Source organism: Dryas octopetala, chromosome 2 (genome assembly GCF_963921425.1).
Source record: "Dryas octopetala chromosome 2, drDryOcto1.1, whole genome shotgun sequence".
Lineage (NCBI taxonomy): Eukaryota > Viridiplantae > Streptophyta > Magnoliopsida > Rosales > Rosaceae > Dryas > Dryas octopetala.
In genome coordinates this window covers 31,162,717-31,188,872 of record NC_141367.1, presented here as the reverse complement: position 1 = coordinate 31,188,872, position 26,156 = coordinate 31,162,717, and the positions used below count along the sequence as shown (strand labels likewise).

At 37.2% G+C, this 26,156-nt stretch overlaps 5 protein-coding genes across 7 annotated transcripts; 1 reads left to right on the top strand and 4 right to left on the bottom strand.

Moving 5' to 3' along the window:
* Positions 1–2,852: 2,852 nt before the first annotated feature.
* LOC147295662 (putative RNA-dependent RNA polymerase 1) lies at positions 2,853–6,587 on the bottom strand. The gene is made up of 4 exons (XM_086230593.1): positions 6,060–6,587; positions 4,008–5,830; positions 3,757–3,907; positions 2,853–3,662 (listed from the first exon to the last, which is right to left on the bottom strand). Exons 1-4 carry the CDS (start codon positions 6,579–6,581, stop codon positions 2,853–2,855), a joined length of 3,306 nt encoding a protein of 1,101 aa, XP_086086719.1. The 5' UTR covers positions 6,582–6,587.
* Positions 6,588–8,138: 1,551 nt separating this feature from the next.
* On the bottom strand, positions 8,139–11,315 carry LOC147295661 (semialdehyde dehydrogenase family protein). The gene is made up of 7 exons (XM_086230594.1): positions 10,675–11,315; positions 10,273–10,359; positions 10,115–10,159; positions 9,916–10,011; positions 9,682–9,783; positions 8,619–8,773; positions 8,139–8,541 (listed from the first exon to the last, which is right to left on the bottom strand). The coding sequence occupies exons 1-7, from the start codon at positions 11,236–11,238 to the stop codon at positions 8,460–8,462; spliced, it is 1,131 nt and encodes a 376-aa protein (XP_086086720.1). The 5' UTR covers positions 11,239–11,315; the 3' UTR covers positions 8,139–8,459.
* A 602-nt stretch (positions 11,316–11,917) lies between these two features.
* LOC147295660 (Sec14p-like phosphatidylinositol transfer family protein) lies at positions 11,918–15,507 on the bottom strand. Of its 2 annotated transcripts, none has more exons than XM_086231623.1 (6): positions 14,808–15,507; positions 14,468–14,720; positions 13,993–14,029; positions 13,289–13,406; positions 12,422–12,532; positions 11,918–12,323 (listed from the first exon to the last, which is right to left on the bottom strand). In XM_086231623.1, the coding sequence occupies exons 1-6, from the start codon at positions 14,877–14,879 to the stop codon at positions 12,186–12,188; spliced, it is 729 nt and encodes a 242-aa protein (XP_086087749.1). In that variant the 5' UTR covers positions 14,880–15,507; the 3' UTR covers positions 11,918–12,185. The 2 variants fall into 2 exon arrangements, with proteins under 2 accessions (XP_086087749.1, XP_086087748.1); XM_086231622.1 differs by having other exon boundaries at positions 14,468–14,723; positions 14,808–15,503.
* Positions 15,508–16,371: 864 nt separating this feature from the next.
* On the bottom strand, positions 16,372–21,406 carry RR14 (response regulator 14). 2 transcript variants are annotated; one of them, XM_086231620.1, is made up of 6 exons: positions 20,902–21,406; positions 19,813–19,965; positions 19,335–19,733; positions 18,768–18,844; positions 17,041–18,210; positions 16,372–16,821 (listed from the first exon to the last, which is right to left on the bottom strand). In XM_086231620.1, the coding sequence occupies exons 1-5, from the start codon at positions 21,113–21,115 to the stop codon at positions 17,041–17,043; spliced, it is 2,013 nt and encodes a 670-aa protein (XP_086087746.1). In that variant the 5' UTR covers positions 21,116–21,406; the 3' UTR covers positions 16,372–16,821. The 2 variants fall into 2 exon arrangements, with proteins under 2 accessions (XP_086087746.1, XP_086087747.1); XM_086231621.1 differs by lacking the exon at positions 20,902–21,406 and having other exon boundaries at positions 19,809–19,949.
* A 2,329-nt stretch (positions 21,407–23,735) lies between these two features.
* On the top strand, positions 23,736–24,733 carry LOC147295658 (uncharacterized). Its single transcript, XM_086234115.1, has 2 exons — positions 23,736–24,144; positions 24,348–24,733. Exons 1-2 carry the CDS (start codon positions 23,800–23,802, stop codon positions 24,543–24,545), a joined length of 543 nt encoding a protein of 180 aa, XP_086090241.1. The 5' UTR covers positions 23,736–23,799; the 3' UTR covers positions 24,546–24,733.
* Positions 24,734–26,156: the final 1,423 nt, after the last annotated feature.

Here is a 26,156-nt window from a genome sequence, read left to right as displayed (position 1 = left end):
AGGAGTAGCGGCCGATTTACCTCATGGCTGGATAGATAAATGTTTGGATTTCTGCGATTATTTTTTAACGAAAGTTGCTGAATATCAAAAATTTATTACACGAAATCGTATTTTTTTAGAACGAGTCGAGGGAGTAGGCATTATTAGTAGAGAGGAAGTAATAAATTGAGATTTATCGGGACCAATGTTGAGAGCTTCCGGAATACAATGGGATCTTCATAAAGTGGATCATTATGATCAAATTTTACTGTGATTTTTAATTTAATTTATTAACTAGAAAAAGTATCAATTTGATCTACAAATTTCCCAACTAAAACTATACAAACGTTAACTTCCATTAAAAAATTTAAGCAAAAATGTGATAAATGGACTAAAATATCCTTGAAAATGCAGTCACATTGTGTATATGACTAATTCCCTTAATTTCTTAGATGGAAGTTAACGTTTGTATTGCTTTGATACAATTTGGAAAATTCATAGACCAAATTGAGAATCACATTAAAGTTTGTAGACAATTTTTGTATTTAATTCTAAAATTAAATATAATTAAAAAAAATCATTTTTGTCCAAAAAAATTTTCTTTCTAAACAAACAATGAAGGTTAATAAGTAGATCCCACCAAAAAGAAAGGGTAATAAATAAGTAAATAAAATATGAGGAATGCTATTTACTTTATTTAATTTACATTTTTCATCGATTTTTTTATTTATTATTATTATTATTATTCTGCAATGTAAATTCATGATCAAAACCGTTCATTATTTAGATATAACTATGAAGATCATTTATGCAAAAAATTAACTAAATCGAAAATTGTTTGGTTATGTAACTGTAATCAAATAAACAGACGGTTTTGGTAATAATTTGATTCATCGTTAGTTTATTTGACAACAATTACATAACTAAATGATTTTCGATTTAATTGATTTTTTTATAAAAATGATCTTTAAATAATTATTTAAAAAATGTTCAATCATGAAAATACATTGAAAAATAAGAATAATAACAAAAAAAAAATCAATGAAAAAGGTGAAAAACATTCCATATAAAATATTGTGACTCAAAGTTTTTTTGTTTTTCTGAATGATAACTTTTACTTTTTTGTAATCGAAACTTTTGACTTTATTGATTCGAGCTAAATAGTATAACAATTTACAACAATGATGAAATAGGCTTGAGCGTACTGAATTATAAGTTATAACATATTTCATTGGCATTCTTCTTCTTTTTTCTTTTGGGTCAATATTTCACCTGCATTCTGGTTGGTTGCTTATTTTATCCTTTCTCTTTGAGAGAATGACACTTTTCCAGTTTTCCAGTGCAAAAACATTTAAGTCTAAAAAATTAATTGAAAGGAGAAAATTAGCAAACCCAAGTATAGAAAAACCTGTCGGTCTAAAATTTCTGAATGTTAGGTTTCATTAATTACTAAAATCTTGTAAACACGAGGGAGTAAGTTTGGAACTTTGGATTGGATTTGTCATTTTGTCATCTTCATCCTCATTTTTTTTTGGGTCTGATTTTGATTTCATTCAAATACTCATCAGTCTTTATTTTTTATTTTTCTCGAATAAAAGGTAAAAAAATTGTTACCTCATATAATATTACGTATAAGTGTATAACAATAAATTCAGAACAAAAAAATTTATAAAATTAAATATATATTAAAACACTCGAGATGATTGATGAGTTCCACTCGGAAGAAAATTATCATTTCTGCTCAAGCCTTAACTAAAAAATTATTGACATTAAATAAATTAAAAGTACAAATTCTTGATCCAAACTTTATTGTAATAAGTTAATAACACAAAAAAGAAAACGAGCCAAATACAGTGGAATCACTATTGTGTTTGGCAAAGCCTTTTCCAATGCTCATCCTTGGACATTTATCAGTGGATGGGGTGGTGGGTCATTGGCGGGGGCTGGGCTGCTGGTGGTGTCACTATGGGTTTGGCTGCTTTTTTTTTTTGGTTAATTAATTAATATGTGTACTTATCAGTCAAATTGTATTAAGATAAAATAAGAAATTAAATTTTAATTAAAATATTGAGGCTATTAATAAATTAATTGAGATTAAATAGCAGCACTCCCATAATTTTCCTAATTTTCCTTGTCATCTTGTGAAAGCATTGATGGGTTTATAAATTAAAAATTTTAAAGAGAAAACATTGGTGGGACCGACATATTCTTTTTGAGAAAAAGTGATGAATTGGATTGGACATTGACCATTAACACTCCATGAAGTAACCTCAAAGGCGACAAAATATGAGAACTTCCCCAGCAAGGAGTTGGAAGGAGCAATTCCCTGTGAACCATACTAAAGTAACCAACGTACTAGTCCAAACACTTACTTCTATAGTTCTATCTTTATTTTATGAAAATGATGTATCCACTTCAAAATAAAGTTTTCAGTCTTCTATGCAAGGAAGCAAAAAATGAGAAGGGGAAGAGTTGAACTTTTTACCTCAATGTGCAGAAAATCTTTGTCATTAAATAGAGAATCAAAAAGTTCAGTCAAAATCAATGTTATTTCCTTAAAACAATATTACAATCTAAAAATATATATAAAAGTTATTGAGATATCCTAGTAACATTATAAGTTCTTATTAAGAGAGTAATTAAAGGTTGATATCATAAAAGAATAATACTTAGGTCTATAAGATATACAAGATATCAACACACTCTTTGAACCACACGTTACATAGAAATTGAATTGTTTACAGAAAACATAGTACATATCATGAGATCAAGACATTTATATACTTAATTTTTAACCACAAAAGCTAATTAAGAACAATTTTCAAACAAACACCTGATCATGCTTACTTTTTCAAAGACATAAGGAAATTTTTCTACTTGTTTAATTTGTCCATCTTGATCTGGAAGAGCTTGTCAGACACACACCATGGAAAGCTTAGGAAATGGTCTCTTTCCATTCCCTCATTGTAGCGACCCCAGTAGCTTGGATGATACGTAACGTAATACCAAGCTGACGCTTTTGCTTTTGCTGCTGCTGCTGCAGCATACACATTGTCATCACTTTCACTTGAATCACTTCTCAACTGCTGCTTCTCATTAAACCAGTTCCTAGCTTCCCTTTTCAATGACCTCACAGCATAATTGATCGAGTCCAAGTCCTTCCTCTTATTGAAAAACTTTGATATTTGAGTGACATTCCCACTTAGTATTTCGGCTTCAGTTTTGAAGCCGTAATATTCCATTATGTTTCCCAGCTTGTAGTCATACTCACTTTTGTAATTCATGGCCTCATTGATGTAATTTTTAAAGCCATCTACTTTCATGTCAGGGTCATAACACATGCTAGCCACTTCCCTAGTGAAGGACTTAAATTTAGGAGAGCTTAAATTCGATACATCTTTCACCTTTCGAAAAAGCTTTCCAATCACACGTTCGGACTCATAGCTGGGCTTGTCAAGCTTTTCCATGAAATCTGGGTACACTTTGATACGTAGCCGGCGCGGCAATTGCACTACCACACCAGTTTTGGGAGAGTCAACGGCGTCAGAGTTGAGCTTGGCGAGCTTAATGCATGGGACACTCATAGCCTTTCGTTTCTCGGTGTCTGCAAACACTAGATGTGCATTTGAAATGATCCCCAAGTTGTCATTGACTATGTAGTTGGTAAAAGACTCCTCAACTTCCTGCAAGTGTAACACAGCAAAACAGAACATCAACCATGTTTCGAAATTTACTTGATAATTAAATTCAGTAATATATACTTATTTAGTTACATACCTCCATTGTAACATCATGATCCAATTCCATAATTGGTGCTGGAGTATAATCCATGGGAATAAATTGCCTAGGAGGAATCAGATCACTGTCCCAACTAACAAAGTAAACATCACCATCCAAATCACTTCCTGAGCATTCATTTGGATGTGGTCTAATTCAATTAAAAAGCATAGTCAGTAAATAGTTCAAAGCAACAAATTAATGTAAAACAAAGAAACACTAAATGCATTAAAAATCTGAAAGCTACGTACCTCTTTCCTTTTTGAGGGAAAACAACACAATCAACCATGTGTTTCAAAGCCGGCACATTGACAGCCTTTAGAACACGAACATCTCCTGGGTGTAAGCAGGGGTTTTTAGCAACCACTACTTTCCCCTCAACAATAAAATTGTCTTGGCTTGAAGTAGCGGCGCCGCCACTGAAAATAGCATGATGAGAACATTGCACAAACACCTGGCCATATTCCAGCGTTCCGGTTTCGTCAAGACATCCCATCAAGGATCTTCCACTTGGAACAAAAATCCTTGTTCTGCTCCGCAGCTCCACAATCTTTGATGCACAGAAAGCTTGAAGCATCAATGACAGAAATGGTTCTGCATCTGGCTTATAACCACACATAAGCATTTCCTTTAAAATGCTTGTCACCTCTCCTTGAAACATCAATTCCAGTGCTTGCTGTGCCTTTAATGGATCAGTTAGAATATCACGCAATTGATCCATAGCTTGGTCTTGCTTTTTCTCAAAAACAACATCTCGAACTCCGAGGGTGGACAAAAGAGTAATCAGTTGACGATTCAGGAAACAAGGCTGGTACCTGCTCCATGCCAAAACATCTAACTTTGTGTTGTGAGATTTAAACTTGCTCATGCTATCTCTCAGCGACAACGACAAGGTTTTTGACAATGTTGGATCAACTGCCACAACACCTTTGTAGCCACCATATCGAATTTGAAAGGCAGATGGAGTAGAACTTAACCCACACTTTCCTGCCACTCTTTCAGCAAATTCAGCAGATATCTTCCCAATTCCATCAGAGAAACAATATTTGATTCCACCTCTCTCTATCTCCACATCATCAAGGAATTCAATTTCATCACAACCAACACTATAAGTTTCCCTGGAGGAGCTGAAAGACTGACCCAGCCTGGCAGCACATTTTGCCACATTTCTAATGGGACAAAAATCACCCATCCAGTTTCTGATGTCTTGAGCAGTAAGCCCACTCCTTGATGCAAACATCCACACAGAATGTTCTCGTAATTGACTCGAAGAAAAGGCAAGAAACTCAAACTTCTTGTCACCAATGACTATGCCATTTCTCAGAGTAGAAAGTATTCTTTCATAAACTCTAGTTCTCTTTTCCTCCTCTCTATGTGGACACAAATCTACAGAACGCATCTTGCCCAAGTCCTCATCCACGAAAGCAACACGAAGAAAATTCTCAATATCTTGGGAATAATTTCGTAAAACACGATTGGAAAGATTAACCTCTGGGCCACAGAAGTATACTTTGGATGGTGTTATTTGGACCCTGTGTACATACACAAACCCTTCATCTAAGGAAATAGCAGGTGACAGAGGAATTCGGGCACCTGCCCTGTAATTGTTGTACTGCTCACTAAGCCACCTCACAGGTTCATAGCAGCACTCTTTTAAGTGAAACAGTTTGTCCAGGGCACACTCTATGTATTCAATTCTTATTCTACTAGGATCGACTAACCCATAAAAATTGACACCAAGTGCTTGCCCGGGAACACATCCATGTTGAACCAAGGAATTGATCTTAAACAGGATTTTGTACGGCAAATTAATGCCTGGGGGTGGACTCACAAGTGGAACAAGATCTGAATTACAGGAGAAAGCGTTACCTCTCTCCACAGTGAACTCTCCTTCATCTTCTTTGTAATGAGCAAAACTATTGCGCAGGTTTGGAAGCATAGACTCATAAAAAAGCTCCAAACATAAAGCAGAGGATTGCCCAATGCAGCATGATGGAGTGAAATCAACTTCTCGAACCCAGTTCTTGTCAGAAGCTTCCCTGCCTTTTGCATAAATCCGAGGGCCACCACGTAACTAGCAAAAGAAAGAAAAAAGGAAGAGATAAATGTTCGCTATTTCTCCCAAGTGCCGCACATACTAATATAGAAAGTGTTCTATCAACAGACTTTAAATTCTATGTGTCATTAATTGATGACTAGCTTAATTTAGAAGTTCGTGGGATATACTCTCTAGTCTCTACACTGTGTAATTATAGTAAAGAAATACATCACAAATAGTAATCATTTTAATTAAACTGGCAAACCTTGATGAGAAGAAACTTTGTTAGTTGACCACGTGGACAATGTAGCTCAATCCGGCAAATAATTTCAGAGGAGACGTCAAGCTTGTACTCAACAGAGTCATGAGAGAAAAAGAAGTAGATGTTTTGGAATCCCATCCCAAACTTCACTGAAACATTCGATGTTGTAGTCCAAAGCACAGAAAACTTTTCCTGGGAAACCTGGCATCCAAAGTGCAGTTTTGCATGCTCCAAGCAATGAGATTCGAACAAGTTTGAGCTGGGTTTGATGTCACACTTCCATTCTCGAGCTTTCAGATAAGACTTCCCGTACCACAAGCGTCGATCATCGGCTAACTGTATTATCATTTTAGCAGATTCTGCACTTGTGAAATGAACTTTGGCAGATGCTCTTGATTGTTCATCTTTGAGAGGAAGAAACATCACAGAAGAAACAGTGCCCTTTTCAGTATATGCCTCCAGAATTTCTTTCACGGCTTCTGGAGACCCAACACAGGGAAATCCGAACACCAGAATTGTCACCATGCTTAGTAATTGATCCCAACTTCTGTTTCAGAGGACAAATTGAAATCAGTAACTCAAAACTGAAAGTAAATGTTAAGAAAAGAATGTAATGCAAATGTGAGATCAGAGTCTTACTCTGAATTTGAAATATTATAAAACTGTCTGTGAACGAAGCAGAGCTCATGAAGCTACTATATATAGGAAAGAAAGAGATAGCATGGTGGTCAATTTTTAACTCCATCTCACTCACACCACTGCAAGTAACTTGTAATGGCAGTTATATGCCTATAGCTTGCCTCCGCGTCTTCTCTGTTTGGCGCCAATATGTAAAATAGAGCAAGGACCAACTTCTTTTTACAAAAAGAGGAGGAATCAAATTCCATTGCGACACGTAGCAAGGTCATTGCACATTGCTGAATATCTCTCACTTGCATAGGTAGGTCACTGTGAGAGAGATATGTAGTCAACATTGTGCTTAATAAATGTGTTACATGCAACATTATTTGTATTTAAAATACTTTCAAATAAGATTTATTGTCTTTGAAGTTTGTAAATTAAATCGGTGTATATGGTACTACTCTTAAATTACTTGCAGGGATGGTGATCCAATGTGTTAGTTAAGTAAAATAAATAAATAAATAAAAAGTTGAAACTCAGCCCTTAAGAGAAGTTTTGGCCAAGAACCTTCTGGAAGTTTTGGACCAAGCATAATGCCTAAGCCCTTGAGAGAAGTTTTGGCCAAGAACCTTAGAATCTCAGATGGGACATTGGCATTGGGTTGCTGTCCTAATACTACTAGTCTCCATGATGAGGAATTTTGCTCCTTTCAGAGGAAGGTCCAGAGCAGACAGCAATCATAGCATACTTGACTGAAAGACTACTTTTTGGAAAGATGGAACTTGCTCCCCAAGGAGTTGGATGAGCCATCCCACATTCTAGAATCTTCGTTGGGACTGTTTAGAATTGCATTTGTTATTGTGATTGCAGAAGGGAGTGGGCACTACAATATATTTGTACCAGTACTTGGCCAATCTTATTACTCACGTCAATAAAAATAAACATGAATCCTTGAATCTTGATCCCACTTTATCAATCTTATTAGTTCTTTCAATACACATAAACATGAACACCTTGAATCTTAATGGCACATTGAACCCACCAGAACATAACACCCCTTTTGTACTGATTGAGGGTAATAGCAATTGAAACAAAACAATATTCTACAACAAATATTCAGCACAGAAAGTTGAGTTCATCACACAAATTTTTACATCAGTGCAGAATTTGGGATGAAAACTGTTAAATCAGTTGATTAGCAAATATGGATAATCAATCCATATGAAGATTGAAGCATAAACAAAAATTGTATACCTACTCATCTACATCTTACTATTAATTAAAACTCTGGTTTCAGATGGGCCTCTCATGTAAAACTTTTTTTTTTTTTTCTAAATATTCGTACTTACAAGCTCAACTAAGCTGGTACAATTCATATGGCCAAAAAAAAGCTGGTACAATTCATGCTCAACCATGGCCAAAAAAAAAAAAAAAAAAACAATTCATGCTCAACTAAGCTGGTAAATTAAGGCGTCCAGATCTCTGCTCTATCAGAATTCAGAACCAAGGATACAATTCGTTCACTTAAATTACAACATTATTATAAACAAAATTACCCTCTAAATTAAAGGGTATTATGATAATAATTGCACTTAAAATGATCAAACATCAAAAATTACTAATAAGCCTAATATCTTATTCCAATAAAAACTGCTTGGATTTGCCCCATATCACCACATGTCGACATCCGACGACTAAAATATGATCAACAACTCAAATCACTTCATCATACCTCGCAAATAGATTTATATGGTAAAACCTCACCACTGAAATCAAATTTAACTATATCAACATCTCAGCAATCTGAACAGCATTGAGTGCAGCTCCCTTGCGTATTTGATCTCCACAGACAAAGATTTCCAACCTGCTTAGAGAATGCCATTAGTGGCTTGTTCAAATATAAACAGTATAAAAGCGAACTTTCTGTACTGTCAGTCTTACCCATAGTTCCCCTCTTGGGACACATCACGGCGGATTCTGCCAACTGCAACATCATCTTTGTTTGACACCTCCAATGGTGTAGGGAAGTTATTAGATGTCCGGTCATCAATAACCACCACTCCAGGAGCCTTCTTCAGAATATCCCTTGCTGTGTCCTGGACAGCAAACAAATTTAAAACGCTAAGGGGAACTACTTGCGAATAATTCATTAGTTATTAGAGAATTCAGCAAAACTCTAAAACTCAAAGATGCTTAGTACGGCGTTTCATAGAGGAAAACTTGATCTATCCAAATGCTATCAGAATGATAAAACAAAAAACAGCATGATCATTAATAGAGTTGTACACTTGAGTTCCAAAAACACCATCACGGCTTTAGGTCCCTCACTTTTACCATCACAGGATCCGTAAGACATGAACATATGACTAGCACACAAGCATGGACATACACCACCCACAGTCCAGTAAGAAAAGGCATACTGTACTTAAAATATTATATTATACGGCCTTGACACAAATTACAGCATGCTTGAGCACCAGCCACAAGCACAACAAACTGTGAAGCAAAAGCATAAACAAAATTTAAAGGAAAATTCAGCATAGAGGTTGCCACTAACAAATGCTACACCAGGGTACTTTTAATGTTAGATGTGATTAAATGTTATTTATGTGCACGGTAGAAGTTGAATAGAAAATGAAAGCACATCGACTTAAGTCCACTTGATCAAACCATTATAAATAGGATACAAGAAAAGCCTAAAAACTCTAGAAACATATAAGAATCGTCAAGAAAATGCAAAAACAATGTTGATAGAAGATCAAGAAAACATTCTTCTACACAAAGGAAAACCTTTTAAGTCTTTCCTTGATATAAAAAAATAATATCAATAACAATGTGATTCATAATACGATCTACATGTTTTTTAACCAATTTTTCTTCCGGTCATTGGTGAAGATTTACAAGATGAAAATCCTGAATGCATCTACCAAAACAAGTCATTATCAAGCAAAACAAATTCACCATTGATTTCAAGCTACATTATATGACAGTATTGTTGCATTACCTCATCAAGGGGCTTCTCAAATTGAAGATTCACACTCTCAGCATGTGCCCGCATGACAGGAACTCGTATACATGTGGCAGTTACCTTTATGTCTGTATCATTCTGAAGAAAAAGACAGAATAAATTATATTCTTCATACTTAAAAGCTGACTTCCAATTAATTTGCTGTCATTTAACTTACTTGATCAACAAAAAAAATATTATGGGAGTGATAGAAATAGTAAAGCTACTAACCCATATTTTTCGTGTTTCCTTGACTAATTTCATTTCTTCTTCATTATATCCATTTGGAAGAACCGCTGAATTGTGTGAAAACAAATTAAACGCATACTGCAAAAATTGAAGGCACAAATAGGTGGTTCAATGAAACTTCATGGAAAACAAAATTATTTTTCCACAACAAACTTGAACAATTCACAACAAATAGACAGACCTGTCTCTGAAATATCTGACAAGTTGGTGGCTTCCCTTCCAGGACCTTAATACAGAAAGTAAATTACATTACTTGAACTGAAAGATGAAACAAGAAAACAGAAAGAAAAAAAAAAAAAAAAGCAGTCAAGATAATGAGAGGGAGCAAATAGAAGAAACCTCGTGAGTTTGCTGCTCAAGCTCTCTCATGGCAGCAGCACCAGCTCCACTAGCAGCCTGATACGTACTAACCACCATTCGTAGTACCTGAAAAGCATTCATAACCCAATTAACACAAGTATTCGCACAAGCATTCATAACCCAATAAAGAAGTGACATAAAAAATCCAAAAATAACACCAAAGCAAGCAACTTTGTAGCTCCAAAACAGAATCCTCGAAAAACCCATTTTAAAACAAGTCCCAAAAGTACACAAAAAATGAAAATAAGAACACCCACAAATCCTAGTACAATAGCAAAACAACCAAGTTTATAGGTACACAACCAAATCCAAAAAACAACTGACTTGAAAAGAAATGATACAACTTCCAAAAAACAGAAAGAAAGAAAAACAATTCCCAACCTTAGAATGGCGATGGAGAGGGGTTGCAGCCATTAAGCAAATAATGGTGGAGCAATTAGGGTTGGCTATAAGCGCCCCCTTTCCCATCCCAACCTTGATTCCCTCCACAGCCTCCGGATTAACTTCAGGGACCACAAGCGGCACGTCGTCTTGCATACGAAAAGCGGAGCTATTATCAACGACAATGGTGCCCCGCTCCACGGCAACGGGAGCAAACTCTTTGCTTATGGACCCACCGGCGCTAAAGAGAGCGATGTCGACGTCATCAAAGCTGTCGCGGGTGAGCTCCTCGACGACGTAGTTTTGGCCCAGGAAGGTCAAAGTTTGACCGGCGGAACGCTTGGAGGCCAGCATTTTGATGGAGCGGAAGGGGAAATCACGGTCCTGGAGGACGTAGAGGAACTCCTGGCCCACTGCGCCGGTGACGCCCACAACGGCCAAAGACGGGCCGGTTTCTTGCAGAGACATGTGGACTCTAAATGGGCCGAGTCGGGACTTGGGTCCGGGAACGCGAGCCCGGCCGAGGAGGGAGCTGTTGAGGCGGTGGTGAGTAAACGTTGCCATCTTGAGACACAACGTAGATGATGTTGAATATAAAGAGAGAGAAGAGAGTGGCGGCGGGGGAGTGGGGTTTTGTTGTTGTGAGATTTAAGTCCTTAAACCTTCAGTTCCAAAATGGCTAAATATACGAGTTTGGGCTTTCGGGGTTTAGTTATGGTTTGGTCGCTAACATCAACTACTGTCTTTCGCTACCATCCTTCAGATTTGAAATAGCACGTGGGATATTCAAATGGGCCTTCATTTTACTAGATTTAGACTTTAGTCAAACGGTCCGGCTAAAACTACAATAAATTTGTTTTTTTCAATTTTGTATCGTTCCTAAGAAAATAAAAATTTGTAAAATTTGATATTTTTATTTCATTATTTGTGTGCTGTTTTTACAGGAAGGCTGTATCAATTTGTAAGATAGGATTTATATTCTCTGTATATCTTGGTTTTTAATCTGTTTTAATCATAATATAAATCCAACGATTTATATAATTTCATTCACATTCTAAAAAGTACTATAAATCCATTTCATTATTTACTTACTCTTGAATAACAAATTTATGATTAAAAATCAAATAAAAACAAACAAAAAATCAGGATCCTGCAAAATATATATAGGTAGCTTTCATACAGGAGCGCAGCCTGAATTTTCCAAGTCGAGATTTCACACTCAAGCACAAAAAAGAATGAGCCAGAAAAATATTAATCCCAAATGTCATGTTTCAGGTGGAGGTACCTTTCTTTGTGATATGAGAGTATGAGAAGGAAACACTAATACATGGCAAGATATTACTATTAAATTATTAATTACTGCTCATCATAAAGAGAACCAGCTAGCTGAAACTGCCTGCTACTAGTTATCTTTGACAACAGGTACAACGGGTTAATGGCACAAAGTATGCCTAGAAGATAGGACTGCGATAGCTGCCTCTACTGGTAGAATTAGTCCTCTACTGGTAGAATTAGTCCTCCATTGGGACCAGTACAACATCTTGGAGAGCTACAAGCTTTGCTCGTCCACCGTACTCTTCCGGCAGGTTTTCTTCACCAACTTCCTTGATGAAGTCTCTTGTTTCATCCTCATTGCTCACAATTACAATCTAAAGTGGACAAGACTTCGGTAACATAGATCAGTACACAAACCAATTAGATTTATTTAAAATTCTATTTATATTCTGAAAAAGAAAATAAAGCACACCTTTTCTATTGTTGCCTTCTCAAGGAAGCGAGAAACCATCCTCCAAACACTTACAAAGAACCGTGGCATGTTTAACATGTAGCACTTTGCTAATCGCTCGGGGTAGTAAGACTGCACAAGTTAAGAAGAAAAAAAGCATTTTAGTAACATTTAATGTATTGCAAGGGAATGCTCTCACAAGGTTATGCATTGTCAACAGTCAGTAAAGAAGATAATGAAGCAACATGGCAGCCACATCAGTATATTGACCAGCTTAACAGCAGGCAAGTAGGAGTAAAAAACGTTCGTATCACAAGAAATATGAAGTTATCTGATGCAATTGATTGAACTTGTATATATAGTTCACTTATCAGGCCTTTACACTACACTAGATGCCACCATTACAGAGCAAATAATGCTGCATCCCGACTGGGAGAAGAGGGAAAACTAAACAGTTCTTAAGACATTCTCACATATCAAGTGAAGTTTCCATTATCATGGAAGCATCAATATGGATTATTCAGTTTCAACTTCTGACAGAGGCGAGTCAACAGTAGCTCTATGGACTCTTTTCGACAAGTGCATGCACAGTTTAATACAACCAGTGAACAAGCATGTTTAAGATTTGGTAAGAAAACCAAATTAGCTCTACAATGGACTCAATTATTGCATCCTTTTAGTGACAACTGTACCATATTCTAGTTTTATGTACAAGATGCATAATGGCATTATGGCATGAAAATGGTATGTTTGACGGAGAAAAATCATATCAGATATAAAAACCATCAGCCATGTTTTCCTGACTCTTTCCTGTTGTACTATTCTTGTTCTCTGCCCCTAGTACGTTTTCCCACACAGAATCCTAGAAAAGAAAAATATTAGAGTCACCTGTAGAAATTGAAATCCGGTGATTAATCCACGTGCATCAACATTTTTAAATGCAATTTGTTGCAAATCAAGAATTCCAATCAACTTTTCGTTTCCAATTTCCCTTCCTCTGAAAGAGCTAAGACAAACAAAACAAAATACAAATGTTAAGTTATCCTGATTGGTCTAAGTAAAGAGTTGAGTTTATTTGATTGAGAGAGAGAGAGATGATAAGAAGGCGCACTAACTCAATTCATTAATTAAAGTTAACAGTGTTTCCATACCACCCATGGATTTTGAGGTTTAGAGCAACAAATTCTCTCATCTGGTAGATCAGTTATTATTATTTCTGGCATAGAATGCACAAGATCTCATCTAACATCTAATTCTCCTATTAACAATATCACAATCACAGCATTGAGATTGCACGAAACTATATACTATTCTACCTTACATTACTAGGACTGAAAGAAGCATAAACACTATTCCTATTTATGTGACCAGTGTCTTCAGAAACAATAATAGCTATGAAGAATTGCTATCATGTACTGGCTCTAAAGAATCATAATCCTGTTTATGACACGTATTTTTGCTTCATTTATTTTTTCCTGAAAGTTGACAGGTATTATTGCTTCATCAATCACGCCTTCAACCACCTCAGTAAAAGGTTACTCTATTTTATGGTTTGAAAGAGACATTTCAATATTATTGACATTGAGTGATACCTTGCAATTGTTTTGTCAAGCAGATGAACCACAAATTCTGCAAGAAGAGACAAACTAAAGTGAATCAAGAGCTCACCGATTACTTGTCATGAAAAGAAAAGTTAATTTTGGAGAAATTTGGATATAACTCCAATATTTTCTTTCTATTATTAAAGGCTGACAAGACCTTTCAACTAGTATTGTATGTTCCCTTTGTCTAGGACACCAAACCAAGTGATAGTCCACCCAGTCCATCTCAACAAACCTTTTATGTTTGAACTTCTTTCGTATGTTCAGACCAAAAAATAAAAAGAACTTCTCTCTTATGGCACATTCGAAAGGTGGTACACGAAGGGACTTTTTAGATCAAAAGGCACTATTGCATCGACAAGAAAAGAATTGAAACTACAACAAAACTAAAGAGAGAATAGAAAAAAACATATCACAAACTAATCGGCTCAATAACTATAGGAGAGAATAATTTATAGAAAATTACTCTTGAATTGGAGATGGTCCTTGGCCGGAAAATGTTTGCTTGCTTTCACAATCATCAAAGGGTATTCATCCTTAGATAAACCCTGCAAAAAAATCTTTCTGTCTTCCAATTGATCACTTACTTCGGATTCAGAAATGAACCCATTTGGAACAAATGAAGCCCTCCATTTCTGCCACTGGCCAAACATCTTTGCTGCTTTGTCTGGGTCCATTGATCTTGCAATCAAGAACCTCATGAGTGTTGGGTCTCCATACTTCTGCAAAGAAAGAGCCATGGAATAAAGGACCAAAAGTGAATGATATATGCTCAACACTGTATGAGAAAGGCAAAGCATTCTTACCTCTGTGGAACACCCAAGCTTCTGAACTGATTTTCTCATCTGAGTCAGTGCAATTTCTTGGCTTTTCTCCATTTTGGTTTCTGGGGAAGAGAGTAGTCCTGTTTCTAAGATTCAAAAAGAAGGAAAAGTGATTTAGACTCAGAGTGAGAGCATTTGACAAGGGTCCTCAGGGTTCAAAAGGGTAAGTTTGATGACTCAAAGCTTCCAAATTGATTATAGAGAGAGAGAGAGAGAGAGGTTCAAAGTTTGGTGAATCAAAGCGACAAAACTGATTAGGGAGAGGTTCAATAGGGTAAGTTTGGTGAATCAAAGCTTCCAAATTAATTAGAGAGAGATAGAGGCTGGCTTTGAAGGAGGTGACTGGCAGAGCAAGTGTTGTGTATGAGAGTTTTGCGTTGACGAAAGGGACCCTCTAGTTCTAGAGAGGCGAAGACAGAGGAGAGTAGAGGAATAGTATTACTAAGTAACTATTTTTTGTTTTTTGGGTCAAAGTAATACTAAGTAACTGGGAAGCAAAAATGACATATATATATATATATATATATATATTGACAATACTGGTTCGTCGCTAGTGGCTCTCATCTCACACAAGCATCTTTCATCTTTTGATTCTCAAGGAAAATTGGAAGAACGTTAAAAAGAAGAAAACGAATCCATCGTGGTTCAGCGAACAGCAGAAAGTGTGAAGGAAACAACTTTGCTCAGGAACCACGCAAAAAGTTGGACTTGGACTGTCATACTCATACCGAGTTGGTTGTATTTTATATGGATAAAACAATTTGCAGTACCACATGTCAGGACATTAACTTATTATTTTATTTATCCAAAATCACACAAAATTTGACTTAAAATTAATTATTCATTAACTAATGTAAAATATAGATATGACAATCTTCTCAAATTAGTAATTTATACCTCAATTATTTTCAAGTAACTTTCCACTAATACAGTAATACTATATAAATGTTATGTTAGAACTTGGGGATGTGCTTGGCCAAAAAAAAAAGAACTTGGGGATGTGATGAAATTTTTGAAAATTCAAAAATACCCTCGTCCACGACATAAACAGTTCCTCTCAGTTGCTTCCTTTATATATTTCTAATAATGAATTAAGAAACAAGGATTAAACGATTTGTTATAGATTACCCAGTTCAACTTTTCAATAGATTTATTTCGAGCAACTCAACATAGAACATTAGAACTTAGAAAACCAACCCATTTACGAAGCATGGCACTTGTTTAGGTGTGTCGTGCCGGTATTTGACACCGCAAAACATGCACTACTCGTCTCCCCCACACATGCTAGCTAGCTAAAATAATAACTAGGGATATGCTGCATTATGCAAGGTCGTGGCTTGCAGAGAAGATAATAATAAAAAAAAGATGACATGACAGTGACATCAGATAATTGACCAACTAACTTGCGTTTTTATTGTATCATGGCGAAGTCATAGATCACACGATGCACATGGAATACCCAATTTCAATTTATTACGCTTTACACAAGACAACACCTAGTAGCTACTCAATCAATATTGCGCACCGAACTCTTACCTCATGTCGGTGAATTTGAACCAAACTGTATTTTGGTGGTCGTTGTATTAAATTGGGCAATTTAAAGATCAATAATATATTACAACCTCATGATTAAAGTGAGAGAATTAATGAGCCATATCCAACATCACTAAATCCAAATAACTACACACTTATGTTGGCAAGATGACATCGTATTGGACAGCCAATTCAAGCAGTTGGAGTCTGACACAATTTATTTTTCCTAAGGACCAATAATAATACTACCCTAAATGAAAGTGAACCTGAACCTGCCCACAAATGAGGTTTATCCTCAGCTTTTGAGTCTCAGGCACGGGAGAGGCCGCTCTACATCTGAGTATGGTACAGGCACTGAAATTAGATCTGTCATAGATATAATACAAAGACTTCAACTGCAATCTCTACTGAGCATTTGATAATGTGAAATAAATCTGTATTGAGCTAACCCCACAACAAAAGCCTGTTGCAAATGGAAATGAGAATTAGATATTGAAACAACAAAAAATCTATAAAAATTGGTGTTAAAATAACAATATCTACAAGCAAAAGCACAAATCTAATTGACAAATTTCAGTACAGTAGTGTTCAGAGAATAGAATCGCCCAGAAAAAGTTCGGCACCATAAGATATGTGAATATAGAGCAGAAAGAAAATAGAATAATACCAAGATAGTATTTACCTATTCAGTGAAAACGCTCATGAGATCACTTGAAGAAAATTGTTGTAATATTGGGATGCCTACTTTTGCATGATCCCCAAAACCCATATTTGGCTCCTGCTTGACTGGGTTACCACTGTTCTCCACATGGATCTTTCCATGGTTCAAGTTGCATATTTGCGATTCAAATTCATCCACTGCAAATCGACTTGGGATGCAAGTCTCTTTACCAACAAATCCAAAATTCCTAAGGGGTCCTTGATCAAGCATTTCCCCTGATTTAGCACCATATAAACCCTGGATGTTTGGCACATTATGCAAAAGCCCAGGCAATTGCCTGGCATCAATATATGTTACAGTTGAGTTTTGGTGACTGGTGCTATTGTCAGGATTGACTGAGCAAGATGGAGTAGAAATGGAAACAGGGGCCGAGTACCCACCAAGAATGCTGGTAGTTTTAAGATTTCCATTTGATGTATGTCCAATATTCAATGAGGAATTATTAGATTGAGCCGAGAGGAGACTGTAATCAATAACAGGAGACCTGTTAAAGTTACAGCTCTGATTGACAGAAGCAGGACTATTTCCAGCCTGGAAACTAGCTGACGACTGGGAAGGGACCACAAGACAAGATGGCTGCACATTAATTGAACGGCTAAGTTCGGTCAGCAAAGACCGTTGCTGCGTTCTCTGCTGTTGTCGTTGTTCCTGCTGCAATATATCCATCAACATGTTACTATTCTGAGTACTCAACCCTCCAAGATTGTTGCTGGGTGCCACTGTACCAAGACTATTGGACCTCCATGGTCCAAATCCTGAAGATACATCCTCAGCAGATATGGTGGATTGTGGATAATGTTTGGAAACGTTGGATTGGCATTTCATCAAAGGCTGCACAAATACTGCACCATGTTCAACAGGGGCACGCTTGGGTCCCGGCAGTGATGGATGTAGTAGAGCAGGCTGATCCATTGCTGGCACAAGGTTCCCTGCAGGTTGACCTAAAAGCTCAGCCTGCAGGACTGCTAGTGTCTGTGGAGGAATTTGGCCAGAGGCAGCCAAAGTTTGAATGTCAAATCTACTGAGCGAACCCAATTTCACATTAGATTCTACAGGCCCACAAAAAGCATTTGAAATCCCACTTTGTTGTTGAGCTACTCCACTTAATCTCTTCAAATACAACCTAAACTTCTGCACATTCACATAATTCTTAAAGTAAATAATTTTGCGAAGAAAGGCAATAAAGCACTCAAGTAAAATTTATGCACACAAAAAGACCAGCTCAAAAGTAAATGCAAGATAAAGAAACATACAATTAAAAAATAAATGCTCATGCCACAATGGAGATCTGAAAATAGAAAAACTAGAATAAAACAGTCTCAAAGTCCAGATCTTAGAGTCAGATTCTCGTTTGCATGATTACTGATATTCAGAGAATCGGAAACACAGATTCATATTTGGATTCTGGAACACACAGTCCTTTGGTCTCTATAAAAGAAAATAGGTATGTTAATATTGGATTGGATGCACATGTGGAGGAAAATCAAGTAACTAGCATGGTTGTTCTTGTAAGTCATGTGAGGTTCCTAAAGTAGATGAACTGATGGTTTTGTTATTTTATGCTTCATAGGCCTAAACACTTCTTTTTATATGTGTTGTGCTTGTTGATGGCAATGACAATAACAATAACAAAGCAAATACCAAAGCAAGCAAAGCACGTGAGATTAGTACGGAGGGAAGAACCAGACCTGCAGATGGCTTGCAACATTTTCTCTAGTTAAGCCAGGTACATTCATCAATTCAAGAATTCTCTTTGGTACCGCCTCTGAAATGGAAGAAAAAGTTCTGATCAATGGAAAGAAGTATGGAGCATTCACATTATTATCTCTGAGATAATCCTATAAGCCTACATTCTTTGACATAAATTCCCATCTTGATGAAAAAAAAAAAAAACAAAAAAAAAAAGGTTCTCATTATATGTAACTTGCAAGTCATTTGACCATGGACATAGGAAAATAAGGTTCTCTGTCCTGGATAGGCCCACTTCCCATACTCCTCAGTTCTTTAACTTAAGGATATTAAGTCAGTGAAACTTATTTATTTCCAGAGTTGAACCAACTAATGAAATCCCAAATGGTCCACACAAAAGATGTTTTATATGAGACAAATATTTACACTGAAAATCATAGTGTGCAAAGAACAAACAACACCTTACTGATTTATAGCTACCTCATCCTTACAAACATATAAATATATGTATATATATATATATACGTAATTAGTCAAAATACAAGGAAAAAAGTTAAAGAACATACTATCAAGCCCAATTTGGTTCACAGCACTGACAAATTGCTGATGGAGTTCAACTGACCATACTACACGAGGTTTCTTCGACGTAGACAGATCATCATTTTCCATATCACCATCATCATCTTCTTTAGCACTGCTCCTCTTCTTCTGACCTTTCAATATTCCTTCTGTTCCTTCATTAACAGAAGAAGTGTATTCAACATCATTATTTCCTCGTTTATGTCGATCATTATCGTCCAAGCTCCCTGAATGTTCAAGTTCTTTACTTTCATTCCATTTTTTTCTAACAACATGCTGCCAAATGTTCTTCAGTTCTGCCTCACGTATAGGCTTAATCAAATAATCGCAGGCCCCGTGTCTAATTCCTTTCATAACAGCAGTTGTTCTCCCATCAGAAGACATCACTGAATAATATACTATCATGTTAATACACATAAGCATATTTGAAGACCCTTCAAGCATTAAAAAAATATATATACTCACTGATAACAGGAAGGTCCATTTCCAGCCCAACATGTTCCAGGAGTTTAAATCCATCCATATCAGGCATATGAACATCACTCAGTACCACATCAAAACAGCCTTTCCTCTCCCGTAGAAGGTTCAAAGCAACAGTTGCCTGGGAGCAAGTGGTAACTGCAAGCAAAAAACAGAAGGGGAAAGAAAATAACAAAAGTTATAGAACTTAACTCTGCTCCTACATTTATATGAATCTTCTATATCCACATTGTTGTCAGATACACAATGAAGGTAGCTTTCAAAAATTTGCTTAAATAAAAAGGTTTCCCATGCATTCCCAATACGGTAAATTAAGCACAGAAGCTAGATAAATAGAACCATGTAAACAAATAAGACAGGTCAACCTGACTCATCCGAAAGGTCATAATTCAAGTAACAAAGAAAGGTATGCATGTTGGCTATCGAAACACCTACTACATACCTCATCTCAATTCTCAAACTTATCATTTCATACTTGAAACACACTACAACAGCTAATAAATTCAGCTGTTTAAAAATTCCCAAAGATAAATTATAGCCAGGTTAATATATACATATATATGTCTTTTCAATGAGATTAGTCATGCAACTGGACCAACACTCAAAATTTCGAACTATACGCTATTTAGAGTTTTAGGCCAACTGTGCTTAAATACATTTATTCAAACAAGAAACAATATTTCACCAAAAAAGAAACGCACAACACACAAGCACAACCGAACGAGGAAAATTGACTTATTTTACTGTATAACTAAGGAAAAGAGTGCTTCAATCCCAAAATTTAAAAAAGTAAAAACACAACTAGGATCATCAAATACCAAAAGCACCATGCAAATTCCTTCACAAAATACAAACTATATTTACGAAAAATAACTCATAGAAGGTGACCAAACTACCGAGTAAAAAACCTAAGAGCCCTACACCAACCAGCAAGCATCAATAACACCACGACCCAGTCAAACTCATAAACGAACTCAAATCAACTAAAGCAAATAATCACGCTTGGAAGGAAGCCCAACGTGCAATTCAAGCATAGCAAGTCACCGAGAAAGCAGAAAAAGATCAATGACAAACCGTGGTACAGACACCGGCGGAGCATCTGCTCAAGAATCCTCAAGCACGTGGTGTCGTCGTCTACCACCAGAACCCTCAACCCCGCCGGAAACCGATCGGAGACCGCCATTTCATTAGCAGCAGAAGAACACGAAGCACCACCACCTTTGCACGAGCCGTAGCTACTCGCAGTAGTGCTCACGCTTGACTGCGCCACTCTCTGCAAAGCAGCCATAGCCGCCGCTACCACCACTACAACACTAACACACACTCTCTAACAATCAAACCCTAATGGACTGAAATTTGAAATTTCTAAAGGTTGCAAAGGATGAAACTTGGGGCTAATTGGAGCGGGATCAGCAGGAGGAAACCATGGAATTGAGGATTAGGGTTTTGGAGAAAGATCTAAGAGAGAACTGGACCAATTGGGGTTTATTTTGGTCTGAGGGGCCAATTGGTGCTTGAATTATGATTATTTGATTTGATTATTTGGAAACGAGCAGCGAAAGAGAAGGGCTTATATATAAATTGGAAGAATCATGAATTATGTTCTTATTATATATTTATATTTTTCCCCTTGTTTCATTATGTCTTGAATTTTTTTTAATAAAAGAAGAAATAATTGAAGTCAAGGGCCTCAAGGCAGTTAATGAGAGTCAGAGATGAAGTGTTTGTGGGTCCGCGGGGCCCAGAGCGCAGTGTGCTAGCTTCGCGTGCGTCTTTGCCGCCGTAAAAGCTCTGTCACAGACGGTCTAGGCGTAAATGCGTAATGTAGAAAAATGTGTATATATTTCTTGACAGAAAAATGTATATATATATTTCTTTTTGCATATTGAATTTTAAACAAAATTCATTTGATTACTAAATGCTAATAAAAATAGTATCAATGGCAAGAATAAATGAAATTATAATATGGCGTTGTAGACCATTCAATACTATAAAGTTTGCACATAACAGGAGATACGTTATTAGTAATTTAGAGTTTGTGTCTGACAAAAATCTAATACCATCCACAGTAGTTAACAAGGCTGAGTAAAAGACCAAATCGACTACAACAACCATTAATTTGAACGAAGAAAGGATGATATTTACCTGAATCTTTCACATAGATATACAAATTTTATGTTATTGTATACACAGTGTGACATCTTATCAATGTTGATTCAATATTTATTTGTAGCATCTAAACTAATTATTTTGTATATCTTATCTTTAATACAAATAATGTTATATATTTCATACATCAAATATAATTAGTTGGCATTAACCAAATGATTGTTCAATATTTTTTTTTTTCTCGTAAGCGATTGTTTAATATTGATAGGCAAGATTTTTCTAGATTGCTGAGTACAATATAGGAAGCCGAAAGATGTGAGGTGTCCAACAAGTGACATCAGAGTTAAAGTGGTAATACACAGGGAGAGCGGATTCCTTACCCGGCATAATGGTACCAAACTTTGGATCTTAGCCCTTGAATGAATCTAATGGTTTCATATTTATTCTCATCCAAAAAAAATAATATTTTTTTTATTGGTAACCCACCAGGCCACCACCCACCCTCTTTTTCTCTGCAATATTTTTCCCTCTCCTTCTCTTTCCCCTTTGTCGCCCAGCCCCAACTCGGCCCACCCGCACCCGAGCCTCACCAGGAACCCACTCCGGCCGGCAACGATCCCCCTCCCGGCGCCGGCAACCCCCCTCCATTTCTATCATAATCATTCATACAATCAACATATAAAATCCATAATTGGTTTCCATTGCTATCATGTGTTCCATTTGGTTCTCCCATCAATTGCAAGAGTGATTGATGCTTGAAACACCAAACTAATTATTCATAAGTTCATCGTTCCATTAACAACTTTAACTAGAATACCCGATTTCATACAGAAAATTGACATTAATGTTACAAAGCATTTATCTAGTTCACAGATCCACATCTCTTCCTTATCTGCCCATTTTGCCCAGTCAACACTCCAACATTACCAAACTTCACCATTGATGCTGCAAAATCGTTAGATAAAAAAAAAAGGGTTCCCACTATAGTAATTGATCCTTGCAGCAGTCTTGGATCCTTTATTAAGGCCTGATCAGATTCTAGAAGGCCAGTGTTGCTAACAATGTTTGTATAATAGGCATTGTCATATCTAGAAGTAGCGGAATCAAGAGAAGCAACGTTGCTGTTTGCTGCATCTCTGTTTGGACACATGTTTCTCAAGTTTGTAAGGACTAAAGAATCAAGTGTTGGGTCAGGATTTCAGGAGCCATCGAAGTCAAAGAGTAAAGAGAAATGGAGGGGGGTCGCCGGCGCCGGGAAGGGGATCGTTGCCGGCCGGAGTGGGTTCCTGGTGAGGCTCGGGTGCGGGTGGGCCGAGTTGGGGCTGGGCGACAAAGGGGAAAGAGAAGGAGAGGGAAAAATATAGCAGAGAAAAAGAGGGTGGGTGGTGGCCTGGTGGGTTACCAAAAAAAAAAAATATTATTATTTTTGGATGAGAATAAATATGAAACCATTAGATTCATTCAAGGGCTAAGATCCAAAGTTTGGTACCAGTCTGGTACCATTTTGCCGGGTAAGGAATCCGCTCTCATACACAGGTAGGACTTGTGAGTTGTGACTAACAAAAATCAGAGGAATCAGCGAATCGGGCTCAGATTTTAGAGTCGTACACAATTGGAACGACATATATGGTGGTGGCTCCACAGAGGCCGTGGTTGTGGTCTTGGCTGTGAGTTGGACAATTGCTTGGCCCACAGTGATTTGGGGTTTTCGTGTCCAAGAGTATTGGGCTATGAATGGGCCTTGCTATTAACACCCAAGAACTTAATCAATACCTCATCTCCTCTGATCATAAATTGCACCCACCCGTGTGACTGACACCTTATCTCAAAGCATCAAAATTCAGCACTTCCAAACCCATTATTATGTTGAAGCACTTCCAATTGGGAAGATGGAGTACTACTACTATGCTCTCCTCCCCACCCATATTACAGTGTACTCCAAAGGCCAGCTCATGTGGTAGCAGACCCAGAACACACTCGGCCTTTAAAGCTTTGAATGCCTTCAAACCAAGAAGAGTCTTGAGCTTTCATTGCAATGTCAGGCGGAGATCAGTCAGATATGATGATGAGGATGAGGATGAGGATGAGGGGTATGATCACAACAAGGAGATAGCAATGTTGGAGTTGTATAGTCAAAGTGTGAGAGGAGAAGCACTTATTGTGCATGCTATGGTGGATGACCAACAAGTAGAAGTGCTTATCTTCAAGGTGTGTGCTTATTTATTAAATTTTTTTTTTCTTTTAGTGGTGGTGGTGCTCATGGAGTCTGAGCACCACTAGTCAAAAGTGGAGATTGGGAAACTTATATAAGTTATTGGCTGATCAGTGATTTTTGCCTATTATTTTATACTTTTCATCTGAATAGTTGTGACATTTTGCTGAAAATTGAGTTCACTGTATTTATATTTCAGGGATTCTCTTCATGCTTGAGCTACAGGACTTCACCAGACCCATCAAAAAGCATTCTTCCTGCAAGAGCAGTGATAAAGTGTATAGACAGGGTTAAAGGACCCTTTGACCCTTCTAATATAGAGTACCTGCAGAAAGGCCTAACATGGGAAGCCTTTAAGAGCAGTTTACCACCCAACTTAAGATTGTTTATAGAGTGACAAACTTTTACTTCTAATTAGCCCCATTTGATTTACTAATTTGAAATATGCAAGAGTTGGTGAAGTTCATTGGTTGATCGACCCTTCAGATTTTTGGCATGGAAAAAGAATGATTTGTCACTTGACAAAGTATTGGCTACATTTGTATGTAAAATTCAATAAATATGCAGAATATCTCTCCCTCTCTCTCTCTCTCTGCTAAAATGTATATTATATTTATATATATTATTGATATATATGCACACATAACATTGGCACATATACTCACGAGGAGTTGTGTCAACATAACATTGTGCCTACTGGTACAATACAGCAGCTTAACACACTCAATGGAGGAAGAGAGAGTACTCATAGTGATAATGTAAAGCCAAGTCACTTGCCCACACAGACCTTGTTCAAGTGCCATGTCAGAGGCCACATAAGCAAGAGGCTGACACATCACATCACAGATTAGTTCAATTAAGGGTTTAGTTAGAGTTGTTAGCAGTTGGTTAGAATATCAGTTACACTACATCAATTTTCTCCAAGAAACCTTGGTCTAAATTCTATGTAATTCTGATTTTCATCAAAGGCAAGCACGTAGTCTTTCATGCCTATTACCATAAAATTACAAATGGTGCCCACTTGGTCTTAGGCTTCAAAGTTCATACCTTGTTATGATGTTATCTATCATATGTATGTAAAGAGGAGTAAGTTTCTGTTCATGCTCATAAAATTACAACCTTAACCTTAACATATCCTTAAACCTTGATTTTCTAGGTGTTTCTTAAAAGCAGGGGAAAAACATTGAGGGATATAAATTTGGCTTTTGAGTCTTTGACCACTAATTTCTACACAATTTTATTTGCATAAATCATATATAAACTTAAAATATATCGTTTTTTTGCTTTTGTAAATAATATCTAAATTGTTATATCTTCATGTACACAAAATTTTAATTTTTCTTTTTTTTCTTTTGAGCAAATTACAATTTAGTACCTCAACTTTATATGTTGTTTCAATTTAGTACCCCAACTTTAAAACCTTGCAAAAAAGTACCTCAACTTTCATTTTGTGTCAAAATAGTACCTCCATTAGTTTTTCTGTCAAAATAGCAGGGGTATTTTCGTCTTTTCCTTAAATTTAAAAATAATAAATTTTTTTTTAATAAACAAATTTAAAACTTTTAAAAAATTTAAAAAAATAAAAATAAAATTTTTTTTGGGTAAGGGGTGCAGGGCGGGGAGGGGCTGGGGCTGGGGCTGGGATGAGCGATGGGGGTTGGGGCTGGGGGTGCGACGGGGCAGGGGTGTGCGACGGGGGTTGGGGCTGGGGGAGGGGGTGCAACGGGACTGGGGTGGGGGGAGGGGTGGGTCGGGCAGAGAGAGGGGGAGTGGGTGGGGGTGGGCTGGGGAGGAGGGGGGCGGGGGCTGGGATGTGCGACGGGGGTTGGGGCTGGGGGGTGCGACGGGGCTGGGCGGAGGGGCAGGGGTGTGCGACGGGGGTTGGGGCTGGGGGAGGGGGTGCGACAGGGACTGGGGTGGGGGGAGGGGTGGGTCGGGCAGAGAGAGGGGAGTGGGTGGGGGTGGGCTGGGGATGGGCTGGGGAGGAGGGGGAGGGCAGGGAGGGGGG